Source organism: Falco biarmicus, chromosome 11 (assembly GCF_023638135.1).
Source record: "Falco biarmicus isolate bFalBia1 chromosome 11, bFalBia1.pri, whole genome shotgun sequence".
In the NCBI taxonomy this organism is placed as follows: domain Eukaryota; kingdom Metazoa; phylum Chordata; class Aves; order Falconiformes; family Falconidae; genus Falco; species Falco biarmicus.
In genome coordinates, this window is record NC_079298.1 from 2,449,948 (window position 1) to 2,474,330 (window position 24,383).

The 24,383-nt window shown below is 37.6% G+C and overlaps 1 protein-coding gene across 1 annotated transcript in view; it reads right to left on the reverse strand.

Moving 5' to 3' along the window:
• Positions 1–24,292, reverse strand: part of MSH4 (mutS homolog 4) — a 32,669-nt gene extending 8,377 nt beyond the window's left edge. Inside the window, exons 1-14 of the mRNA XM_056355548.1 lie at positions 21,700–24,292; positions 19,525–19,686; positions 15,201–15,364; positions 14,161–14,271; positions 12,928–13,043; positions 12,090–12,263; positions 9,568–9,740; positions 8,687–8,754; positions 4,563–4,637; positions 4,041–4,105; positions 3,338–3,507; positions 1,483–1,619; positions 955–1,058; positions 15–139 (exon numbers count right to left, since the gene is read on the reverse strand). Coding sequence (XP_056211523.1) covers positions 15–139; positions 955–1,058; positions 1,483–1,619; positions 3,338–3,507; positions 4,041–4,105; positions 4,563–4,637; positions 8,687–8,754; positions 9,568–9,740; positions 12,090–12,263; positions 12,928–13,043; positions 14,161–14,271; positions 15,201–15,364; positions 19,525–19,686; positions 21,700–21,964 — 1,909 coding nt within the window. The 5' untranslated portion in view covers positions 21,965–24,292. The remainder of the gene's footprint in view (positions 1–14; positions 140–954; positions 1,059–1,482; positions 1,620–3,337; positions 3,508–4,040; positions 4,106–4,562; positions 4,638–8,686; positions 8,755–9,567; positions 9,741–12,089; positions 12,264–12,927; positions 13,044–14,160; positions 14,272–15,200; positions 15,365–19,524; positions 19,687–21,699) is intronic.
• Between the last annotated feature and the right edge of the window lie 91 nt (positions 24,293–24,383).

Here is a 24,383-nt window from a genome sequence, read left to right on the forward strand (position 1 = left end):
AAGAATAAACTTACCATAATCGGAAAGAGTGCAGGCATGGGCAAATGAAAGCAGCATATCCAGCATTGACACGATGTCAGACAGCTTGTATAGGCAATGAATGTGTTCATAGATCTCATTCAGGAGTTTACACACTATTCTGAAATAAGACACTGATTTTAGTTGTTGCACAGTACATTCTGCCATTTCATACAACCTAAAGAAATAAAGCAAGTTAATAACGTTCATACTGCACACATTAGGGTAGGAGGTTACTCACAAAATGCAATCACCTCTGCCAAATGCAAACAAATGTATAAATTTCTTTGAAGCAAATTAAAATCTTATACCATCACCTCATATCAAATTCTGCTATCAGACACAAGACGCATAACTCAAATACCAACAGCTCATAAGAAAGCTTCACAGAGAGATACAGCCATGGAATCAAGTATGTTTTATTAACATGTCAAATGTGACTCTAATTCCCTTAAGCTTCACTTTAATAAAAACCCCACATGGTTTCTAGAAATAATTTCCATAGAACTGACATGCAACATTACACTTAGGAAGTCTTCTGATATAGACAGCAGAGCAACACAACATGCAGCAAGGACAAAATACAGAAACAAACAGTTCTTCTCTAAATGCAAGGAACTGATTAAAAGTAATGATTCTGCATTACAAAACTAAAGCATTCCTTCTGTCATTTTGTGTAGATAATTCATCCATAAACTTTTAACAAATATGATGGCCACCCTTATTAATAAATGTCTATATATTTGTAACCACATTTAATACAATACACACTTTGTGAGGGGTTTTTTTGCCTCAGGAAGTACACTTGACCAGCGTCACTTTGGATTATTTCTGTAAGTAGTGGTAACAGAAAGCATTAAGGAAACTTGTAATTAGCTGTTAATTGGCCAAAATCAATCTAGTTAGAAAATATGAAATAGTTTTAAATGGTCTTACAAGTAGGTCATGTGATATATTTCTCTCAGGGATTCCTGACATCTTTCATTCATTTTTATTAAATCTGCTGAAGTGAAGCTATATGTGTTTTTCATTTTAGTGATCTACAAGGAATTCAAAACAACAAGAACGTGACATATTATCAGAAATAAAAACAGTTTCTAAAAAGCAAACTGGGAAGACTACCGGGCAGGGGGAAGCAGAAAAAACAATGCCTGGTTTCGTTCTTCCCATATAATTTTTTATGAAAAATCCATACAAGAGAATGCAGTTACCAGCAAGATATATGACTTCATATTTACACACAACATAATTGCAGGTAATTGCCCATTTCTGACTATATTAAGTATGAGTAGAAATAGGGCAGTTATGAAAAAGTACAATTATACCTTTATTTACTTGTAGATATCTTCACTGAAATTATTTTGTTGCTTAAATTACTGTATAATGTGTACTTTATTCATGTATTATACATTTTATATACAATAAGTATACAAACATATGAAAAAAGTTATCTAGTACAGATACCTTTGTAAATTCTGGAGGAAGCTGGCCATGGGGTAAAGTTGAACAATCAGCATTCAACTGGATAAAAAATCCACGAGCAGAGCTGAAACCTGTTTTCATTGGTAGGCTGTACTTTTCTGCAAGTTGTGTTACCATACCTACATACCACAAATAAAGATTTGACCCAATTTACATGCATTTATGTGCATACACACACATATATATTTGTGTTGGCACAAAGTACATTGTTAATGTGATTTACAGGCACTGAACGTGTCATGCAAGTAACATAACAAAAGGCTTTCTGCGGTTGGTCTTCAGGGAGTTAAGTAACATATTAATGTAACAAATGTGGCCGCACAAAGCTATTGGGAAAAAATTTCCAGTGAAAAATCAGATAAATCCATGTGTTCTTTAAAGACAGATCATGCATTTGATCAACTCCCAGGTGAGCCTAACTACAGAAAGGAAAGTCTGCTCAAGCACTCAGCAGCAATGTCTAATCACTAGACAGAATATGAACTGCAGACTACGGACTCTCAGTTTTTAACCAGTTCATAATTCTAAGCAACTTTCCTCAGACTAAGAGTAATGGTGTACATTTGTAATCCCCCCTTAAATCCATCTTGTTCCTAGTTGAGAAGGTACCATATGCAGGGAACTGTTAGATGATAGAAGAGTATGTACTGTTAAATCATGAGAATTCTGAATACTGCAAAAAGGGTAACTGTTGTACTCCTGTGAGAGGAATGGAGTTACTCAGTGGTGCTTCCTTGCTGCTCATTGCTCTAAGCTTGACCACTCTCATGTTCCAACCACTCACAACATACACTAGCAACTTAGGCCATTCTGAATATAGAATCATAGAATGGTGTGGATTGGAAGGGACCTTCAGAGTCCAGCCCCCCTTCCACGGGCAGGGACATCTTCCACTAGATCAGGCTGCTCTAAGCCACAGCCAACCTGACTTTGGTGACGGGGCATGCACAACTTCTCCGGGAAACCCATTCCAGCATCTCATCACCCTCTTTGTAAAAAATTTCTTCCTTACCTCCAATCTAAATCTACCCTCTTTCACTTTAAAACCATCGTCCCTTTTCCGGTCAATACAAGCCCTGCTAAAACAAGCCCTTCTCCCTCCTCCTTACAAGCCCCCTTTACATACTGAAAGGCTCCCCACAACCTTCTCTTCTCCAGGCTGAACAACCCCAACTCTCCCAGCTCGTCTGCACAGGAGAGGCTCCCCAGACTTCGGACCAGTTTTGTGGCCTCCCCTGGACCCGCTCCAAGAGGTCCATGACCTTCTTGTGCCAGGGACCCCAGCGCTGGATGCAGTGCTCCGGGAGGGGGCTCACCAGAGCAGAGGGGCAGAATCACCTCCCTCAGCCTGCTGAACACGCTGCTTTTCACGTAGGCCCGGATACTTCTATTTTTACTTAATGCAGGAAGATTGCTTAAGCACGGTAACAGACATTTTGCTAAAATCCCTTTTGTTTGTATATTTCAACTCTTAATAGCTTGGCTAAAAAGTAGACCACAGATACATGAAGACTGCTTAAAATATAAAGAACAAAGATACCTTAATTCAAGAAGCTAAACCAAAGATTTACATGTTTTATGCAGAATGTTTTAGTTGGAATAATTCTATTTAACTTTTTCATACTTCTAGAGGATAAGGAACAACAAGAGTTTTAGATATAGGAATCACAGTATCTCAAAAGCACTTCAGTTACTTATCAATGACAATCAGTTTATACTGATACTAAATACTTTATACCCAGAAGAAAGTTAAAATACATATGGATACATGGCTTCTATATGCCAGATGCAACATACTTTGAGCTCCAAATAAATAAAAATCTTGGTTTAGAAATACCTGCTATGTCATCAACAATTTCTGTGTATGTTCTACGAGCTATGTCAAGGAATTCATTGATGTTAGGTTTAACAGCATAGCATTTCTGGGTCCTCATACTCAGACATCCTTTTGTGTACCTTGTATCATCATTAATTACAGTTGCAATCTTTTCAAGTATAATTCCAAATCTGCAATATCCATTGTATCAATAATTAGCTACCTATTACTTTACCATTTTTATTTTCAGTATCACCCAAAAATTAGAGTATTACAAAGAACCAAAGTAAATTACCTACTGTTAAAACCAAGCATAATTCCGTATCTGTTTTTGCCTCAGAATGAAGTACGACTATACCGAAGTCTGACCAAAGATATCATTCAAATCTTTGGGAGATATGAATTATTTCTCAAATACACAGGGAACAGCTGAGTTTTGGATTATTATTACTCTAGGAAACCACTACTTTTGTCTTTTCAGAATTATTTCTAATGGAATACAGTGCATCAGCAATTGCACTATCATAGCTAACCTTCTGTTGTTTTTTTTTCCCTGTATTTGTTTATTAGTTGAAAATTAGAATTTTGACAATTAAAATCAGCTTTTAGACAGAAGAATTGAGCTAAACCTCTAACTACAAATAAGCAAAAATGCAACATCTTTAATCTTAAGTTCTTAAGGTGAGAGTTTCTAACATACTTGCTACACTATTATGATAAATACCTTGTATCCTCAAGAGAATTGTAGTAAGCCTTTAGCAGCGATGTGTTACAGCTTCTTAAAGCAGCCTGTTGAAGATTAAAATATGGACACAAACAGTTACTTCTTTCTGTAGCCCAAAAAGGGCTTTTGTATGACTGAAAATTCTTAGATTCACCCAGGCTCATCAACAGTTGCACAACAGCAGCTTACAGAATCTGAGCAGGAATGTCCGTTAAATGCTTGTTACAAAATCAATTATTCAATTATTCAGGTAATGGTAGGAGTTCAGTTCTTAAAGAGTATTAGACTCAAATGCGTATTTTCAACTGGCTTAAGAATTTACACATTGGCAGTACTGTGTCCTGCAAGTTATAAATAACTTCTTTTTTTTTTAATTTGATGATCCCTATCGGTTCCTTCCAACTTGAGATATTCTATTCTATATTCTATGAAATTTAACAAACTGCTCTGTAAAAAATAAGGACAAAATGGTCTTTATTTGTTGTTGGTTTTTTTTTTAAAAATAAAATAAAGACAGCTTACTTTCAGAGGCTCCACAAGCTCTAGAGTATGCTTCAGGTAAATTAAATTAGTTATTTTTGATTCAGCAGTTTTAACCTGTTGAAAAATTTTACAAGTATTGGAGCTGTTTGTATGTCTGCCTGCTTGAGAGAGTACCTAAGAACTAGCAGAACTCATATTGTTAACTGTAAGTAAGGTTTTATACTTCTAAAGAAAATTGTTAAAATACTTTATAAGCTCACTTTGACAACTCGCCATGTAACTGCGTAAAAAAGTGTAGTTAAATTTTACATTGCCTACAGTGATAGTCTGCCCATCAGTAGGTAGTATTTTCATACATCTGCATGGACAATGATTGACTCTGAGAACACTGCTAACCCAAACCATGAACACTTCTTTGATCTTCTACGTATACATAGCTCTAAACTACATAGCCTGTACTCTTTCAAAGCAAACACATTATGTTTTGTAATTCAGAAGCATAGCTCTTTCCATAAATGCTGTTAAACACAAATTAACTCAACTTGGTTGACTCATCTTTGGATAATATATTTATATCCTTACACATACACCCATGTAATTAAAAAAAGTAAATAAAAGCAATAAATGTTTAAAAATTTTGCTTAAAGACCACTCTTGAAAATGTTTTGTCCACACACACATCCTACCTTCTTTTGCATGCCCCATTAACAATTATAAGAATTTTGCTGCTGATATTAGGGCACAGCGTATGTCCTGCATAGGATATACAGTACATATGCACTGTGTAAGAGGATTTTAAGAAACCAACATAGCTAAGCACATTATTTGGCTCTGAAGAAAATCTAGCATTAGTTTTCAACATGGACACAGGAGTATGACCCCATGTGAAATCTTTTCTTCTTTGCATATAACTCTACTTTTGTGATAGAGGACACCTCTCGCCTTACCTTACCTTCTATATAAAGTTGTTTTGGACTAAATGTATTTAACAGAAGAATCATAATCTGCAAATGAATATGGGGTCTCAGTCCCATGATGGAATCAGACATCCAAAGGACAGACATGGTCATATGTGAAGAGTTGGTATTTCATAATGGAATGTACCTTTTCTAAAATAGTTCTTTAGGAATTTTAACTGGTGTTAGAAGTGGATCTTTGTACATGCTGCACTTTAGGGTCAAAGGGAAAAACTGAATGAATACAATTATAGCCAGAAACTCTTCTACGTAATGTTACTTCTTTATGATTCATTAACGACTAAAATGCAAGCCTATCCTTTACAGTATCTGAAACTGATTTGTCCACAGTCACTCTGACAATGTAAAGCACGACAATTCAGAGAAGCAGATGACTTTGGTTTTGTGCTAGAGACATAGTCCTACAGATTTATGTGCTATGTCAGTGGATGAGCCCTAGTTTAACTTTTATATTTCCTGGAAATTCATTTAGACCAAAAATACTGGTACCTTCTTCCTGTCAGAGAAGCAATCAATATGTCGCATGCTTGGAACTTCATCAGAAACGGAATCTACTGAATTTGTTCTTCAGATGGGTGACCAAGTAATGCAGAGCAGATGGTCCTCATTTCCACCACAAGTTGGATATTGATCCAACTTCTAAGGATCCTTCATGATTGAGACAAGAGGGTCTTTTAAGGATTTTTTTTTTTTTTGGTCCAGATAGCTTTAATTTGCATATATATGCAGATTTCAGAAAAGGAAGTACTTCATATCACCAATTACATGATTTTTCAATCAACACATCTCAGCAAGACTGTCACTTGATGGTCCTCCTTAGGATGACAGAATGCTCATGTTGAACATACTGCTCGCTTTTAGTGATTGAAACTGTAGGCTTTTCAGCTGAAGACTTCATTTGTTGACCGGTGGAACATTTTGCAGTGACAATTCGTATGGTGAATGGGATCAGAACATACTGAATGGGTTAATCTAGCATTTGATAAAAGCAGCTGAGTTAGCACTCAAATTAACATGTCTGTTGCATGAATACGAAGCTCTGCTATATTGGACCAAATCAAGACTGAAAACGCTTCAGCTAAGTTTGGTGCACATGGTCCTATATGTACATAGAGGCACCCAGGCTGACAGTTTTAGTCATACAGCTAATCTTTTATTCACGTTACAGATCTCTACAAGGAAAGCCAGGAGCAATCAACATTCAGCTTTTTGGATATATCATTAAAGAGATTTTTCTGGATTAATTACACTCCTACTGGAGTCTGTATCTGATTTCTTTAACTGGCATTAGAGAAGTCATTTACGTAAGCAAGTAATTCAGCATGTGAGAAGACACCGAGAGGTGAGAAAGTTGTAAATATCTGTGATGCTGGCATACCAGCATAGAAACAGGTGAGCATAAGCCTCAAAAGCATTGGAAGAAATATCCTACTCAAGTACAGTAGGCAAATGTAACTTATAATGGAATGATGACAATATGCTGAGCAGAAAAAAGCTAAGGTTCAGTTATCTCAAGCTCACTGGTTAACCATAGTGTCTGGTCTCAACCAAGATCCAGTAGTAAGCTACATGTACTACATGTATTTATGTTTTGATATTTGTATTGCATGTGTTAATATACAGATTGATATACAAGGCAAGGTCTGACAAAAAAATAATCTTGCTTTGAAAAATGTTAATAGCCACTAGGCGGGAGAGAGCTTTTATACCCACCCCCCTTCAGCAATTTTTGTTTACAAATTAATTAAGAACAGGAGCTGACCTCCAGTCTAATAAAGACACATTGGCACACTGAAGGAAGGGAACCCTTAGTTTAATTAATCACAACTATCTCCTGGTAAAAACCATAAAAATATTCCAGTGTGATTTTCAAGGCAAAAGATTAAATCTGTCTTGACCTCCTAGAAGACTTCAAAAGGGAAGTTCACTATAAATACTGAGGAGGAAAGACTGTCAAGTTCCTGAAAGCACTCTAATGGGTGCAACATGAGGCATAAGGCATTCACACAGAGTGAAACTGCCAAATGCATAAGGGATAAAACACCTTCCTGCTAAAGCTGATAATCCTGCATAAGCAGATAAAGTATCGCTTGTCTTTCAACTAAACTAAGTTATGCTCTTATGAACAAATGCTTTTATCTGCATTTCATTTTGGTCCACCTTGCAAGATGTGCTATTTAAGGTAACAGGTAAGAGCAGGGTACTCTCTTAATCTGTAAGACAAGACCCTGAGAAAACTTAAGAGTAATCAGTTCTCCACTACTTCACTTATTGTTTGCATTCAAAGGTTAACAGAGAGGCATGGGTCAAGCTGAGAATTGGACAAAGAAAGGACTTTTAAACAGTATTCATAACCTAGGTATCTCTGTGTGCTTGAGACATAATGTTCTCTGCTTATGAGCATAGAAGAAACTTCTGTCTCATTTGATACTGCTTGCTTATGCTGTCCATGTGAGTATGCCATTTTCTGTCAGGTGATCGCTGTTCAGAGGAAGCACTTAACTCCTGCACGAAAGCTGTGCATAGCTCATACTATGTGTCTTGGAAAGCTACAGGTAAGTCCCAGTTCTGGCTTTGTATGTTTACACAACTGACTTTGTAATTGAATACAGATTTATCTGTATTATAAGCACAGTTGAGCAAAGTCACAGCACTTCTTAAGAACCTTTTTAAAAATGTTTTTTCAGGCAATGAAGACAAATACCTATAGATTTGTATTTCATGAAAGCTAAGAAGTTATTTAATTTCTAGTGAGAAAGATGCTTAATTTTCTTTAGGCTATCAAAAACTGCATTAACCTCCAAAAATAAGAAAGCAAATTTCTGCTACACACTTTTTTCTTTTATGCTGATGTGAAGAAAATTCTCCCCTCTCATCTTAATACTGTCAAACTGGATGTCCACTTATGAAGAATAAAAGTGGGGAGTGATGAATGAGTAAACATTTTTGGAAGTCACGTTTGCGTAGAATGTGATATTGAAGCAAACACAAATTTTTCTAACATTCTCCTATGAGAATCTTCTACTGCTGTAACATAAGCTATAGTCTCAATCTATAACATTATTCCATGTTTTTTTAAGGTGCAGTCTTTTTCTTATCATATCATGCAAATTTAAAGTTACCACATTTATATATTGCATGTTATAGACAGATAACTGATCATCTAAGGTGTACTTCAAAACATACTGTATCTTGCTTTGGAATTTGTACCAAAACTGAAAGTAGTTGTTCTGTATCCAGGAATTTTGAGATAACTGTAAAACAAAAGTAAACAGAACAGAAATTGAACAGTAGAATTGTAATAAAGCCAAATTTTTAAAAATGCACACAATTACTTAGCAATACTTATGCTGATCTCTTTCTTTCATTCTATCTTCACAAATTATTTACCAGAAAAAAAACCCAGGTTAAATCCAGCTTCTATCTAAATTATTTTGTCATTACTACACTTACTATGCCTAAGCATGTAGTGATTATTGTACAGGTGGACATTTATCAGTTCAGCAATATTCTTTTTGTTAGATTTAATCATATGTCTCTTGTGATAAAGATTAAGATTACATGACTCAGCTTCAGGTGGACTAACTCATACTCTGGTATTGTATTTTTTCTTATATTTCTCTGGACAACTATTTATGAAGCAATCAAAAAAAAAATATGCATCCAAACACATATTGCATCAATGATACCTTCATGTGATTTTAACATATACATTATGTATACTTGTATACTTCCAACATAGTGTATATCTAGCCATAGAGGTGAAGAGACAAACGCAAGTTGTTTGAAAAATCTATTGGCTCACTGACTTCTATCCATTTTATCAGAGAAATTCACTTTTCTTAGCAAAATACTGGAGAAAAGTATCACTACCATAAAGATTACTTCAAAAAATAAAGTGTGCACTATATAAGTGTCACCTGATGTCACCTGACAAACTATTAAAAGAATACTTTTCGAACATATTAAGCACGGCATGCTTTCATGGATTAGAAAAAAAAAGTTTAAAAAGAAATATAATAATATGTATTCCAAAAACTACCTATTAACTACCAATTAACTACTACCTGCTTGAAGACCAAAAAAGAGCTCCTCATCCTGGAGTAATTCCTGAACACAGTCCAGTCTCATGTTAATTGTTTCAGCATCAACTAATGGCTCCAGGATACTGGATCTAAGTCTTCGACTTCCACCTGGAGTTTTAGTGTAATTTAGGACACCAAAAAGTGTGTGGCTGTTCCTTTTGAGAGGGGGGGAAAAAATTATGCAAAGAATACACTCATAAAAATAAAGATGGTAAATATCAAGTGAAATTTTCAGGCAAGGGTATCCTACAAATTCGAGATACGCTTTTTGGGATGCTTAGCACCCCCCATTTGACACCATTTTTTGTGGTAGCATTCTATTCCTACTGCAGCAGTGTAGTTCACCTTTGTCCTCTCAACTGAGCTAATGAAAAGTGAACAAAACTAACCCTCTAAAAATGAGGCAAACTCTAATCTGAGATCAAATACTAATCAGAACATTTTCATCAAAATACATCTCTGAAAAATATTTAAAATACTTAGAAGCCCAAGAGAGAAATAAGCGTCTATTTTGTTTTTTTAAAGAACTACCTCACAGCGAATACAGGAGCCAAATAACATGCTTATGAATTATAAATATTATTTTCATATTCATGGCTTTTACATGTTACACATCCCCGGGTCTCACACATAAGTGTTGACTGTATCTGTTTAAAAGAAACAGCTTTTTTTATACATATATAAATATATATATAAATATAATAAATATTTACATCTAGTACATACCTAAACAGTTTCAGACAACTGAAGCTTTCAATGCTACTGGCTTGAACGAAAACCAGTGAAAACACTGGGGCCATATAAACATTGATTGAAACCAGAACTTGTATAGGAAGAAATCTGATACAAGTATACAAAACAAACTGCACGAAAATAGATAGATAGTACAGAAACTCCTGAAATATCACATTATAAAAGAACAAAGCAACAGTCCAGAGAATTAAGAAAGGGGGAAATTCAAACCCAGTTTTATTAAGGACATATTTACCACAATACGCAACTCATGACAAGACTTAAGGGGAACTCTACATTTGGGATAGTATCTACACCGCCTACCTTTAAGCAACTGAAGGCTCATTTCCTCCTGCCATAAATTAAGAGAGACAAGCCCCTCCACTAGCACAAAAACTTGATTTAGGCGTTTCTGGTGTGTGCCTGTACTATTAACTTTTACCTGTTAGTATCTGATACAAAGGTATCTAACCACACTTTAGAGGTAAAATCTATGTAATGAAAATAGCTGTGTATGGCCTGATTCAAACTTGCCACTGGGTCAGCAAAATTTCTCCAGCAATAATGAGGGGGGTAGGGGGAGAGAGAGTGTCTTGAAGCAGTTTACTGTTGCTCAGTTCCTCCTGTGACCTCCTTCCTCTCAAAATAATCTGTGGAATTAGCAGCAGCTTTCAGAGAAATATTGCTCTGAAAATCTCACCGATCTTAAGAGTGGCTGGCTCCTAGAGTTACATACGAAGCAATGAAGCAAACAAGAAGGAACTGGGGGCAGAGCATGACAGATGAACAGAAAGAAACTGTAATTACCTCCCAGTTCTGAAGAACAGATCTAACTGTGTACTGCCCACAGAAATTCTGGAAAGGGAAGAAAGCAGTGGCAGAAGTCTAAGGATGACTGATCTAGTCAAAGATGTCTCTGCCCACAGCAGGGAGTTTGGAACTAGATGAACTTTAAAGGTCCCTTCCAATCCAAGCCATTCTATGATATCTCTCCAAGTGGAAAGCTCTTATGAGTAATAATTGGGAGTGTGAGGAATCTCCAGGCTCCCCTTTTCGTATCGAGGTGATGAGTAGACTTCTGAACAGAGGTGGATCTCAGAACTTGGCAGGCAGCAAAGTACAAGTTCCAAGTCTTTTTTCCAAGAAACTTTCCATGTTTCTAACAAGAATAACAGTCTTGAGAAAGTAAGCCTTGCAGCTGCTTCTGCCTAGAAGGCAAGTAAGTCCCGGTGAAGGAAGTGCTCCAGGCACTGTTCTCATTGTGGAGAAATACCATCCAATCAAGTACCACATTCCCTGTGACCATCCTTACAGCAATTACTGTGTTTGCCACTATTCCTTACGGCTAAAGGAAAACAAAACAACCTTTCAAGCCTGGAGCCTTTATCTTGTGTTAAATGAGTAAAACCTAGGCATTTTAATCCAACATAAGCAACTTCTTGCAAAAACGTTGCTTCCTTCATTTTGCAATCTGTGAAATTTTGCATCATCATTTGTAAGTTTGAATAAAATACAGAAATCAATGTAAAGATGACTATGTACCATCTATTCCTGCAATTTACTTGTAGGATTTCCTAAGCTAGAAATTTTTTGCCAAATTGTAACGCATTTCTCTGTCCAAATATTATTTTTTTAAAAAAGCTCTGAATAGTATGTAAGTTCTGTCATACAGAAATGAATGTAACAGTCAGTTCTGACACAAACATCAAGGATACTTGGTGAAAATACAACTTTTATATAAAAGTGTAATTTGTAAACTTAAATATTCTTACCGAGGATCTCTGTTATTAATTACTAGTTCAAGATTTTGCGCTGATGAAGAATCTATCATAGCTGTTTTCTCACTCCCCTGGAAACGCACCTTGAGTGACTTAGGAGCATAAACTGAATTTTGAATAAATTCAACATATTTTAGCAAAGCTGCAGCAGCTGCAAGACAGTAATACCTTCGAAAGAAACAAGCTTTAATGAATGTTAAATAGTGCTATTTAAGTACCACAAAACCAAGCAGTGCACTACAGAAATCACATTCACACTTCTGCTTGACAACTACTGGGATAAGCACTGAAAAAGCAGAACATTTTAAGTATGTTCTAACCCATGTACAGTGCACATATGTGCATGGTAAACCAAATATTCATGAATGTTTGACTGTCTGTACACTTGATAGCCCACCTCTACAAAGCTGCTATTGTTAACATACATATTTCAGTAGTTACACGTGACTTGAAATGAAGACCCAGGTCACCAAGTATCATTACTCAAAAGTGATGGTAAAAGGAAAACATCTGCTGAGGCCAGAAAGGCTGGCAATCACAGCTGTTACATTGTATTGTTAAATAAAGAAGGAAAAGGAGAATATGGAAGTCTATGAAAACTCAAAAAAAAAAACCAACCCAGAATCTGTAACAGGCTTTCTATTTAAGTTTCTAGATATATCAGAAACACTGGGGGGCAAAAAAAAACCAAAACCAAAAAACCCCCCAAAAAACCCAGCTCTGTTTTATTTTCTGACTTTCGCAACAAGCCACAGACCTGTGTACTATGTATGTAAAAAGCTGTTAAAAACTTATCTGGACACAGTATGCTTTTTTCCTTATTTAAACATACTTTGACTGAACCTCCATGAAAACAGTGCTGAATTCAGATGCACACAATTGTTCTATGTATTCCAAACCCTTTGTTTCATTGAAGTACTTTCTCTGGACAGTTGTAAAAGTCACATTCTGTGAAGATGGGGTGAAAAGCAAATAGTTTAAAAAGTTACAGAGAGTTTTTCACCAGACAGATTTCCCTATTTTGCTAGTGATACATGTTTCCAAGAAAATCTATCAACCCGTTCAACTGTCTTTACAGAACTATTCATTCTAGCTTCTTAGCACAAGTAAGCCATACTATTGGAACTCATCTTTCCTTCTCTCTGGTAGTGAGCACATACAAAAAGGCTCATATGACTGCTTTAAGTCAATTAACATAGGCTTTTTCTTGGGTATTGCTTTTCCTCTCAAGAGCTAGCTAGTCCACATTGTGAATTTAACTTGGATTTGGATAAAGTTAATGACTTTTTGAGACGAGTTATTTTCATGCTAGCACTGATGCTCAGATTCAAAGTGTAGTTTTCCCTTGCCAAGGTTTAAGCCCAAAGGTAAAGCCTTTTTTAAGGTAAAGCCCAAAGGTAAAGCCTTTTGATAAGGTAAAGGCCTTATCAAGCCTTCAATGGTAAATAGGGAATAAAGATATGCAGGTTAATGTAACTGAATATGCACAATGCACCAGTGATTTATGCAAGAAAAAGAGGAGAGAAGTCAGTAAGGGAAAGAGGACTCATGAAGGAGCCATCAGCAGTGTAGACATGGAAACAATTCAAGTAGTAATTACTACAGTTTTTTAAATGTTCTGAGACTTGAATACTCATAAATTATGCATGCTAGTTCATCTCAGCCTCTTACTTCGTCAGTGCTCTTTTTCCTATTCTGTGATACACTAGCCCCATCTATTTATCAGGTTGAGAGAACAAAGGAGCAGCAAAGGACAATGCTTGCTTTTTTGATCTCTGATTCTTTCCAAGGTTCAGTATTGCTCAAATTACTTCAATGCCACACATTTAAAACTTCCAGCTGTAATTACTAATATACTTAACTCTGTAATTGTCAGGATTAGAACTAGCAATGCTGAAGCTGCATTTAGATTATCCTTTACCGTGGTAAAATTTGACCCGAAAAATGATACAAAACACAAAATGTGGCTGTGTTTAAGGTTTCAGAAGTTGTAGAAAACTTTCAAATCAAGAATCAAAGTGATCAACAAGAACTCTAGAACAGGGAATGAAATTTAAGAGCTTACCTTGAAATGTTCTGTTATCAGACTGAACAATTTTGTTGTGCTCCCTGCATCACAAGCAGTGTTTGACATTATTATTTCTAGTGGTGTTAAAATCTTGAGTTTAGTAATAACCTGAACAAAAAAAATTACATAATCATCTGAATGTGTACATTTTTTCATGCACTCACATTTTCAAGATGCACATTTCATTTTTATTTTTAGTACTGTCTATTACAGAAGTATTTCTGTAGCTGCCAGGTGCAATACGTACTTACGTGTGTTAAGGCCAGGATAAGCTTTAAAAGTACTAATGGTCAAAAAAAAAAAAAAAAAAGACATTATACAACACATTGATAGCCGTTTATATTCTGAGTTACATCTACTTAGTCTCCTAATTAAATTTATGTTTTACTTCTTTGACTACTGTAAAGATGCTACAAGCCACATTATTTTCCAGCATGCGTATCAACAACAAAACCATTTAACTAAGATGTTTTACTAACACTGCTGTTGCATAAATCAGTTTACTCTCACAATTAATGTTGAGTATGCAGTGCTGGTAGGCAGAACACCTGCCTGTAGACTTGAGTAAATTTCATTTTGAACTAACTGAGAAGGAGTATTTGTGCAACCATACAAAGCTGACCCTGCAGTTATTCTACTCCTGCCCAGCTCCCCCCCCTCCCCCCCATTTACACAGCCCTGCTCTCAAGAGTTGTTTTGTTTTGCCTGATGAAAATATTTGCAAGTTCTACTACCACCTATTGTCCAATGCTCCTCAAAGCCAGGCATCTCACTCCCACATAGTCCAAACACTATTTTTCTGCAGAAAGGCTATTTTTCTTTTGCAAAATATTATTTCCTCTTTATCTAAAATCTGAGACACATGAAATAGCAGTCCCTTCAACGCTGCACGTTTTCTAGAACTTGTTCCTTTAACTTTTGTGAAATTTCTTCTATAAATTAAAAAATTAATTTCCCATTGGTCATAAGCTTTTTTAAGACAGACAAACAAAATAATTAGCCTGTAAGGGATACTGCAATTAAGTATGCAACAATACCTTGGCATAAGTTGTATTGTCTGCAAATTGTGACAATATGACCTCAGGATTTTTTAAGTCAATACTGGCCATTCCTACTTCACCTCTGGCAAGGCCTCTTCCTTCTACTACAGCTACAATAACTGATGCAACGGTATGAGCAGAGACTGCAGATGAGGATGTAGCTGTAAAACATTCCATATATTCAGTTACAAGCCACCACTTTACATTAACAGAATTATACTTTGCCATTCCAAGTTAAATATGTGTTTATATTCCCACATCTGTGGAAAGCCCTTTCAGTTTACCAAACTTCATTAACAATTAAAAACTCCTTACTTGCCATACCATACAGACAAGGCACACCTTCCCAAGTATGAACATCATAACCTGACATTAGAAGACTTACTGAATGCATTTGAGACTGTCAGAACTAATCACATTTCTGTAGCAAGTGAAAACACCACTTCTGAGTCACCATCTCTGTACTAAACAAAAAAGATGTTTACTACACTCCTAAAGGCATGGCTATTATTAAACATTTGCCATTTTAAAATCAAGACAATGCACAGCTATTACCACTAGTTAAAATTGGATATATTAATTGCAGAGAGATACTGTAACATAATATTCTACTAAAAGCACAACTTGGATCAAGGTGGCTTAGATCTCACCAAGCTAGGGGAAACAAATGTCTTTTTCATATACATATATATTTAATCTGATTTTACACTAAACTTATTAAACTATTCTAAAATGCATACATATAAAGTATGCTTGAGAACCAATAATTTGATTTTCATTTTCATGTTTTTTTAAGAAACATTCTTAGCATCTTAAAATTGCTTCAAATTAAATTTTCCCAAATATCACAAACTCAACTAATCTCATCTCCTTCTTCAAATATCCACCCATGATTCCAAGACACGCCTTACAAAAATAAATGTAAAAATTAAGATTAAAGCTCCTTAACACCTAATGTCTTCCTTTCTGAAGACCCTAAACCTCACTGTATTTTCTTATCTAGTCTTCTTTCTTTTCCCACGTAGATAAAACGCCCAACCCAGCTGCTCTAGCAATTTACCCAACATAACATAGCAAATCTACCTTGGGATGGTACTGCAGACCTACAATAAACCTGATGTTTATACCTGAACTGAACTCTATAGACCTATGATTCGTAATCTCACATTATTCAGATCAAAACAGCTAATTTCATAAATGGGGCTGTTCTGTGTTCAGCTATGGCTGACTGCAGTATAGTTGACTGGAGACGAATTTTGACACATTCCTTCATCTCACTCCTCCCATACCACTTCATACAGTACTGAACTTTAACAGCACCAAGTCAAAAAACAACTGTCTCCTAGTGCTACTGTTTTGGTGTTTAAAACCTAAGCTGTGAGCCAATAAGAAGCATAGTCTCAGAGATGAGGCATCCTCTGCAATCAGAACTGGCGGGGATAAGATGATGGACAAAATGAGCTGACCCTCCCGCTTCTCCCCAGCTTCCCTCTGGGTGCCTGCCATCACAGATTGTACAACAGTATGTCTTAACCAAGACTAATAAAGTCCACACATGCCAAATTATGCCTCACTACGTAAGAAGCACTGCTTTGAAGCACTAAATTACAGTACTTCCTAGACACAACATTTACCTAATGGGGTGATACCATTTTAATTCTGTGTACTGAACTTTTAATCTATGAAAGACCGAAAATATGTATATAGTGCTTCTTTTAGTATCTCAGCTAATTTTTGTTTCATCTTTGCAAAATGGTGTTACATTCTTCCAGATTCTGTTGGAGAAGCTACTAATGACATTTTGCTTGGAAATCTGTGACCCAAGATTGTCATACTGTGTTACTTAGATGAGGAAATGTGCAACCTGCTGAGCAATACTGAAGTTATGACCCCACTATGAAAAGCAATTGATACATACACTTTGGCATAATTTCTCAAACTGGAAAAACCTTTCACAATCTCAGTCATCTTAACTTTCAGCTGAAAGCCAAACTAAACCTTACAATAGCTGAATTTAACAGATTCTTTACTTAAACCTTCTTGAATTCACTTAAATACTCAGAAAAGACGTCATTATTAAATAACCATTAAGTCTAAAGTATCCAAAATAAGAAAAATACTTGCATATAAAAGGCATGCCCCATTTACACTTTCAAAAACATCTAAACTATATTAGGATTTGGTAGCATAGGCATATTTACTGATTTGAAACACCAATAAACTCTACCTGCTTCATAGTGATCATTTACATTCTTTTCCACCATTAACTTCCCTTGTTCTTCACTGAATTTGCTCTCAAGAAGCAACGGGATAAGAGCATTGTCAAAACAGGGAGATCCCACTGAAGGGGTGTAATACACCAAACCTGCCATTTTCTTCTGAGTAAACTCAATCTGTACCCCCAAAATCAAAACTAATTCTTACCAGAAATCAGGAAGGGCAAGATCAGAATTGGAGTTTATCTAAGAATTTAAGATTAAAAGGCTATTTGAACTGCAATTGGCTACCACCTGCACGAAATCTTTGATGCTGCACACACCCAAGCCTGAACTTTCATTTATTCTACCTGTGTTCTGTAAGCCACAATATGTCAGCAACAGCATTCCCATGAAGTTTCATCTGAGGCCTGCTGAAAATGTAACTGTTATTCTGAATCTTCTAATCAGAACAACCCCTGGCCCATAACATCAGCTGATCCCAGTACTATCTCTTCTTTTCAAAGCAACTACAAGTTGAAGATAGTAATAAGCATTTCAAATAAAGTATGATAATTACACAAATTTTATTTGGACGCTGGTTAGTTTTTCAGTTTGCCACACTACAAAAAAATACAGCAACCAACAAACTTTCTTCAAAATGTGATATCCTGGACACGTTGCCTTTACTACAGATCAATGAAAGACTGATCAAGGAATCTCACATACAATACAGCAAGCATAAACAAATGTACAGATGCACACACACAAACACAGAATCACATAATTGTTTAGGTTGGAAAAGACCTTTAAGACCATCAAGACCAACTGTAAACCCAGCCCTGCCGAACCCACCACTAACCCATGTTCCTAAGCACCACAGCTATGCATCTTTTAAATACCTCCAGGGATGGTGACTCCACCACCTCCCCAGGCGGCCTGTTCCAGGGCTTGACAACCCCTTCCATGAAGAAAAGTTTCCTAATACCCAACCTAAACCTCCACTGGCCATTGCTTCTTGTCCTATTGCTTGTTATTTGGAAGAAGAGACCAACCCCACCTCGCTACAACCTCCCTTCAGGTTATAGACAGCAAGGTGGTCTCCCCTGAGCCTCCTTGGTGGCTAAACACCACACATGTAAAATCAGAGGAAACTGAAGACTTGGGTTTGTTTCACTGTTAAGTTGCATAAAGTCTAGAGAAACCTGTCCTATGGGTTTCAACATCATAGTTATTCTGATTCCCCAATTCCTGGAGTAGTCACAAAGAAAACTGTGGATCACAACAGCTTTAGAAAATTACAGAATTCATGTTAGTTGCATTTTGCAAAACAACGATTCAGTAGCAAGTAGAAAGCTAATTTGTATTCCCTACCAGGAATAAGTAATTTTTAAAAATAAATTTTAAAATAATTTAATTGCTTCAGAAAATTACCATTAAATAACTTCAAGAACACTAAAGACTCAATTGATAATTAGTCAGAATGTGAAAGAACTAACTTTGAATCTCTTTACTTCTGCACTACCAGAGCACACAGTCACATAACATGGCACAAGGCATCATTACCCTGTAACACAACTTTATTCATAAGAAGCACTGCAAAATGTACACCTAATGAGCCACTGCATAGGTGTTGTTCTGAAAAAAGTGCTCTACACCTTTGAAGATGCCAACACAAAATGCATAAAACTTGTATCAAGAAACAAGCCCCTAATAATGATACATGATATACAAGCCCCTAAAAAGAAACCTTGATTAGAAACGTGCATAAATTCGGCCTTTTCAGCTCAGTCACCACACAAAAGCAACATGTCCACAAAAATAATCCCACTTTGGACAATTAACAAAAGTCTGAATTCTAAGTACGTTGGTAACTTAAGCATGAATGCAAAGCAAACAACAAGAGGCTGCAATACCAAAACATCTAACCAGTATCTGAAGTAGTATTTTCCTCTATAGGTGCATCTTTCATTGGCAGGCATCCTCTGTCATACAGCGCATGTTATGTTTTGTGCTTTGAATATATTTCATTATCTTACTGTATCACATTAAAAATAAAGTATGTTTAATAAAATAATGTTAGAAATATAAGTAGGACTACTTCCTCTAAAAGCTGTTAATTTTACCTGAATATCCTATAAGAGGAGTACGGTTTCTGCAAACAGGTCTACTACAAGAGAGGGGTGTTCTTCCTATACATGTGCTATTCAGGCCTTGCAGAGAAGAACCTGTGAGATTCAATGTGCTAGCATTTTCTACACAGGAACTTTTGTCCCCGAAATATGAATCTGGTGGGGGAGGGAAGAAAAAAAATTAACTTTTGAAAGCAGACACATTAATTTTTTTATTCAGAAAGCAATATATAACTATACAGCTTAGAAGACTTTTTTTTCATACCACAGAGATATCCAAGCAATAACCTTTACTGTCATTCCACAAAAGCTCTCCAAAAGTAAAACAAAAGTCAGTCTGTTTTCAAAACAAGTTTTTATCTATATGGTTATCTTCAACAATGGCATTACTTGCAGCACCAACAAAAATCTTTGTTTACGTTGCCGGAGTGAAATAATACAACAGAAGTAACTTTACAATGCATAACTTCATGTCCTAATGAATTCCAGATTTATGAAAGAATGCTCTACTTCAGCTCTACCTCGCATTTGCCCATCAGTTGTAAAATGTGTATCTGGAACTGCACATGTTTATGAAAAATTTGTTTTAAAGCTCAGCATTTTTTTCAGAAAAAGGACAATAAAAGAAAGCAAAGAACCATGCTCAAAAACACCTCTGCTTGAGAATGATCTCCCTTTGAATTTACAGGGTTCAACTCTCAGAAATCATAAAATAATCTAGGACATGTTTGTTACCTACAGTATCTTAAGATTTACCTACATTTTTAAGTCCTGTGAATCTTTTTTTCCTCGTATCAGATCACTATTTAGTTTCAATAAATTATTTGAAGTATTTTACTTATTTTCAGTACCCTTGAGATAACTAAAAACAACATCACATCCTTAATCTATCTTGGGTAACTGCTTTTCAAGATCAAAAAATGATTAAAATATAAGGAGTTTTTCCACTTAAAACTTACAAAATTCCAAGTATTAAAGAGACACACAAACACAAATGTTTTTGTCCCTTCTGTTACATTAAAAATAGATCTACAAGATAAAATACTTCAGTACTGTTCTCAGATGACCCCTTGACTGCATGACATTTTCTCATGGTTGGTACAAAAATATTCACAGTATTGTTTTGGTGAGGTAGGTTGGTTGATTTTTTGGGGTGTGTGTGTGATTTTTGAAAATCTTATGAAACTGTGACAGCTGAAAAAAAGCGTTATTAGTTCAGATCGTTAAATATTTTTTTAAAAAGAGTGCACAATTCAGCACTGCAATACATACAGATTATTTTAAAAATAGCATTCACTTAGATTTTGGCGTAAGTTCTCTCAGAGGTTTGGGAGAAGAGACTCTGCTGTTAACATGGGGAAAAAACCCACACTTTGAAAGACCAGATGAACCAAACACCTACAGATATTTTTTAAAACCAACGTTTAACACATAAGTTGTGCCCTGCTCAAATCCGCATTCTAGGTTTTGTAGGTTTTGTTTGTTGCTTGGGTTTCTCCTAGGATTCACGACCGATCACAACCGCATTACCTTCTTCACATTTTATGCATACTAGAGACGTGTGTACTTCAGAATGCACTTCAGCAAGCGTTAAAATTATTTCCAATTCTTTCTATAGCTTTTCCACCGAAAAAAACCCACAAGCTGAGCTACGTTTTCCCGCCTGCCAAGACACTGCCTCTGCCGGCAGGTTCCAGCCTCCGGACGGGGCGAGGCGGAGGCTCGCCGTGCCGGGCTGCGAGGGGGGGGGGGTCGGGAGACGGGCTAACGGGCCAAAGAATCCGAACCACATCAAACCCCAAAACCAGCCAACCCAGAAACCAAAGCCCTTAACAACGGAACGTGGTTCAGGTCCCCAGTAAAGCAAACGTCTCGCAATTCCAACCAGCTTATTGACCCCATCGGGGAACTCAGATACTGCTATCTAAAAAACTTACACTAAGAAAACAATAAAACTTTAAATTAGTGCAAGAAACGACCACCCTGGCTCTGTCGGGGTGAACGGAATAAAAAATAATAACAAAAAAGAGGTCGCCAAGACAAAGGGACGCTGCTCCCCCCTTCCCAGTACCGCCGGTGCGGGCTCTTTCGAGGCCCGTCCCAGACTAGGGGGCAGAGGGCAAGTAAAGGGATGAAGGCCCGGACAGAGACGGCAACGCGGCACCCCACCTCCTCTTCCCGGAGCCGGCGGCTTCACCCTGCCGCCGCTGGTGGCCCGGCTGGGAGCGAGGCCTTCCCCACTGGAGCCACTCGGCCTCGCCGCGCCGCTGGAAAAGGCGTCGGTGCTTCCCGGCGTCTGCAGCAGCCCCAGGGCGTAGCGGGTCGTCGGCTCCGCTCGCCCGCCCAGCCCCGACGTGGAAGAGCCAGAGGCCGTATGGGACTCTGAGGAGGTCGCCCACCCGCCCGCGCTCGCCTTACTGCTGTCTTTTAACATGGCCGCCTCGCCCAGACCAGCCACCGCACCGAGCCCCGCGGCGACCCACCCGCCCCTCAAAATGGCGGCGGCCGGAGCCCACCGCAAACGCGTGCGCAGACGCCTTGCACGCGCACAGAGAGGGCGCGCGGGCCGGGGCGGGGCGCGGGTTCCTGGCTAAAGGGCCACGCCGCCGCGCCTGAAGCCGGTGCCACGGGCAGCGCAGCTGCTGGGCAGGCAGCGAGGCCCAGGCAGCAGCAGGGGAGGCTCTTCTAAAGGGTAACGCGCTTACACAGCTTGCCCTACACCCGTTCTTTGACTTTCAGAGACTTTCCACAGGGGCAGCACACCCTTCCCCCTGCGCAAGAGATCCCAGTAAAAAACACCGCTTGTTTACATCTAGAATGGTCTTAAATATCTGGCCTTCTATGTGCACTTTTGAACGCCGGAACACTGCTTTGCATGTCAGCATATAACGTAACATGTTAACTGCTTCAATTATCATTTTGACTAGTCAAATTTTGCCTCAGGAATGTAACACACCTGCATTAAAATACACTTCAGGCTGAAGCCAGGCCACAACTGATGGCTCCCAGCTCCAGAGAACTGCTCAGCTACAGGCCCCCAGCCGCCCCTGTGGCCCTCCAGCTGAGTGGCCCCAGTCAAATGTGAACCCCAATGTCTGAACCTCTCGCCCCACCGCAGCACAAAGGACTCAGTCTGGCAGCTGCTTGGCCCTTACTGCCACCACCCTGAATGGCGAGTCCCACGTCGGACCTTCCACAAGCCTTCCAACTCCTGAAGCTGGTCTTGGACCTTCTCTTCTCTGACAGAGATCCAAGTTCGTGGCAAGAAAAGCAGAAACAAAAGGGACATCCGTCTTCCACCACCCCTTCTTTCCTAACAGCCACAAACGGCAAGGCTGAGTTCACCTAACCAAGCTGTCTCAACAAAGCTGAAAGGGAGCATCCTTGGAATAAAGCACATGCCTCTGGACTTGACCGTTTTCTCAGAAGGCAACATAATAGCTGCCCATTCACACCATGCACACACAGATTTTCATTTAGTAAACGTATCTACAGACACACAATTTTATGTATCCAAATTACTCATTATCCTTCCACAAATTCTCATACGGTGTCTTGCCAAATTTATTGTTGGGAATGTCAGCTATGCTATAGCACTTAAGATGAAGTGCCAAGATAATGTCAGGAACTTTCCATACAAAGATTTCCATGGGAAAAAAAAAAGTTATTGAAGTACAAATTTCTGAAAGCCTTTATTAAAAGACCTATAACCCAAGACTCAGAACAGTAAATTAATTACTGCTAAGCTTCTAACTACATGGGGGGCGGGGGGGGGTGGGGCGGAGGAATCTTCAGTACTTTTAACAAAAGAAGAGGTAGACAGTAACACCACCAAAATGACAGGAGTCTGAACATAAACACACTGGGCAGCTGATTTTTTTTTCACAGTACATCTAATAAAAATGTTATTTTGTTTGCGTAAGAACAATTGTGATGACTCTCCTACAAATAAAATGTGTTAAAAAAACGATGTAAAGAATATTCTTCCATTCTTAGGAAGTTTTTGGTTTGTGCACATACTCACCCTTTTTTTAACCTATCATCTTTTAAGATCTTTACAAATCACAGCTGATTTTAGGAAATGAAGTAACCAGACCTTCCCCAGAGAAAAACTCTGATAGTATTAACGGGTTTTCAACCTACAGTGAAATGTTCTACACTGTCATATAGCATCACCCACACGTTAATTCCCAGGGTGTCTCAAGCCTATACTAGATTAGAAATTCTGAAGAGGATTCTATTTTGTCTACACAACATGGAAAAAATGGCAAATTCCTATGTACTGAACAGTGCTTCCTTAGATCAAAAGAAGTGGCACTTGCACAGGTTACCTGGAACAAGAAAAATTTTAAAATTTTCTGTTAAACACTGCAGTCAGATAAAACCTGATCAGTGCTCTCATTCCCTCACACTCAACACAAAACCTACTGTAACTTTCTTCCAAAGCCTGAAAAAGAAATTAATTCCAGACTTTGACCAAAGAATTCATCAGGCAACTGGACAGCTAAATCTAATTATGCTCTAGCAGGGTTTTTTACCTTATCTAAAAGCCCATAGAGAAGGCTTTAAAAATTCATTAGAATTACTTGAGCATTCATTTTCTCTGAAATCTTCTACAGATTAAGGTCTACCAAAAAGTTACTTTGTGCCGTTCCAGCTAACTCTACTAACACAAATAGGCTGGATAAAACTAACCAGGTGGCCTTTAGAGCTGTGTTTAAAACTTTAGACCTTCCTTAAGTACAGAGATTATCAAAGACTTCCTCCTCTTCACAATTACATTTTACCGCACATTTCAACTGAAATACCATTCAGTCTCAGCCAGGGTGTGTGGAATGTACATTAAGAGGCAA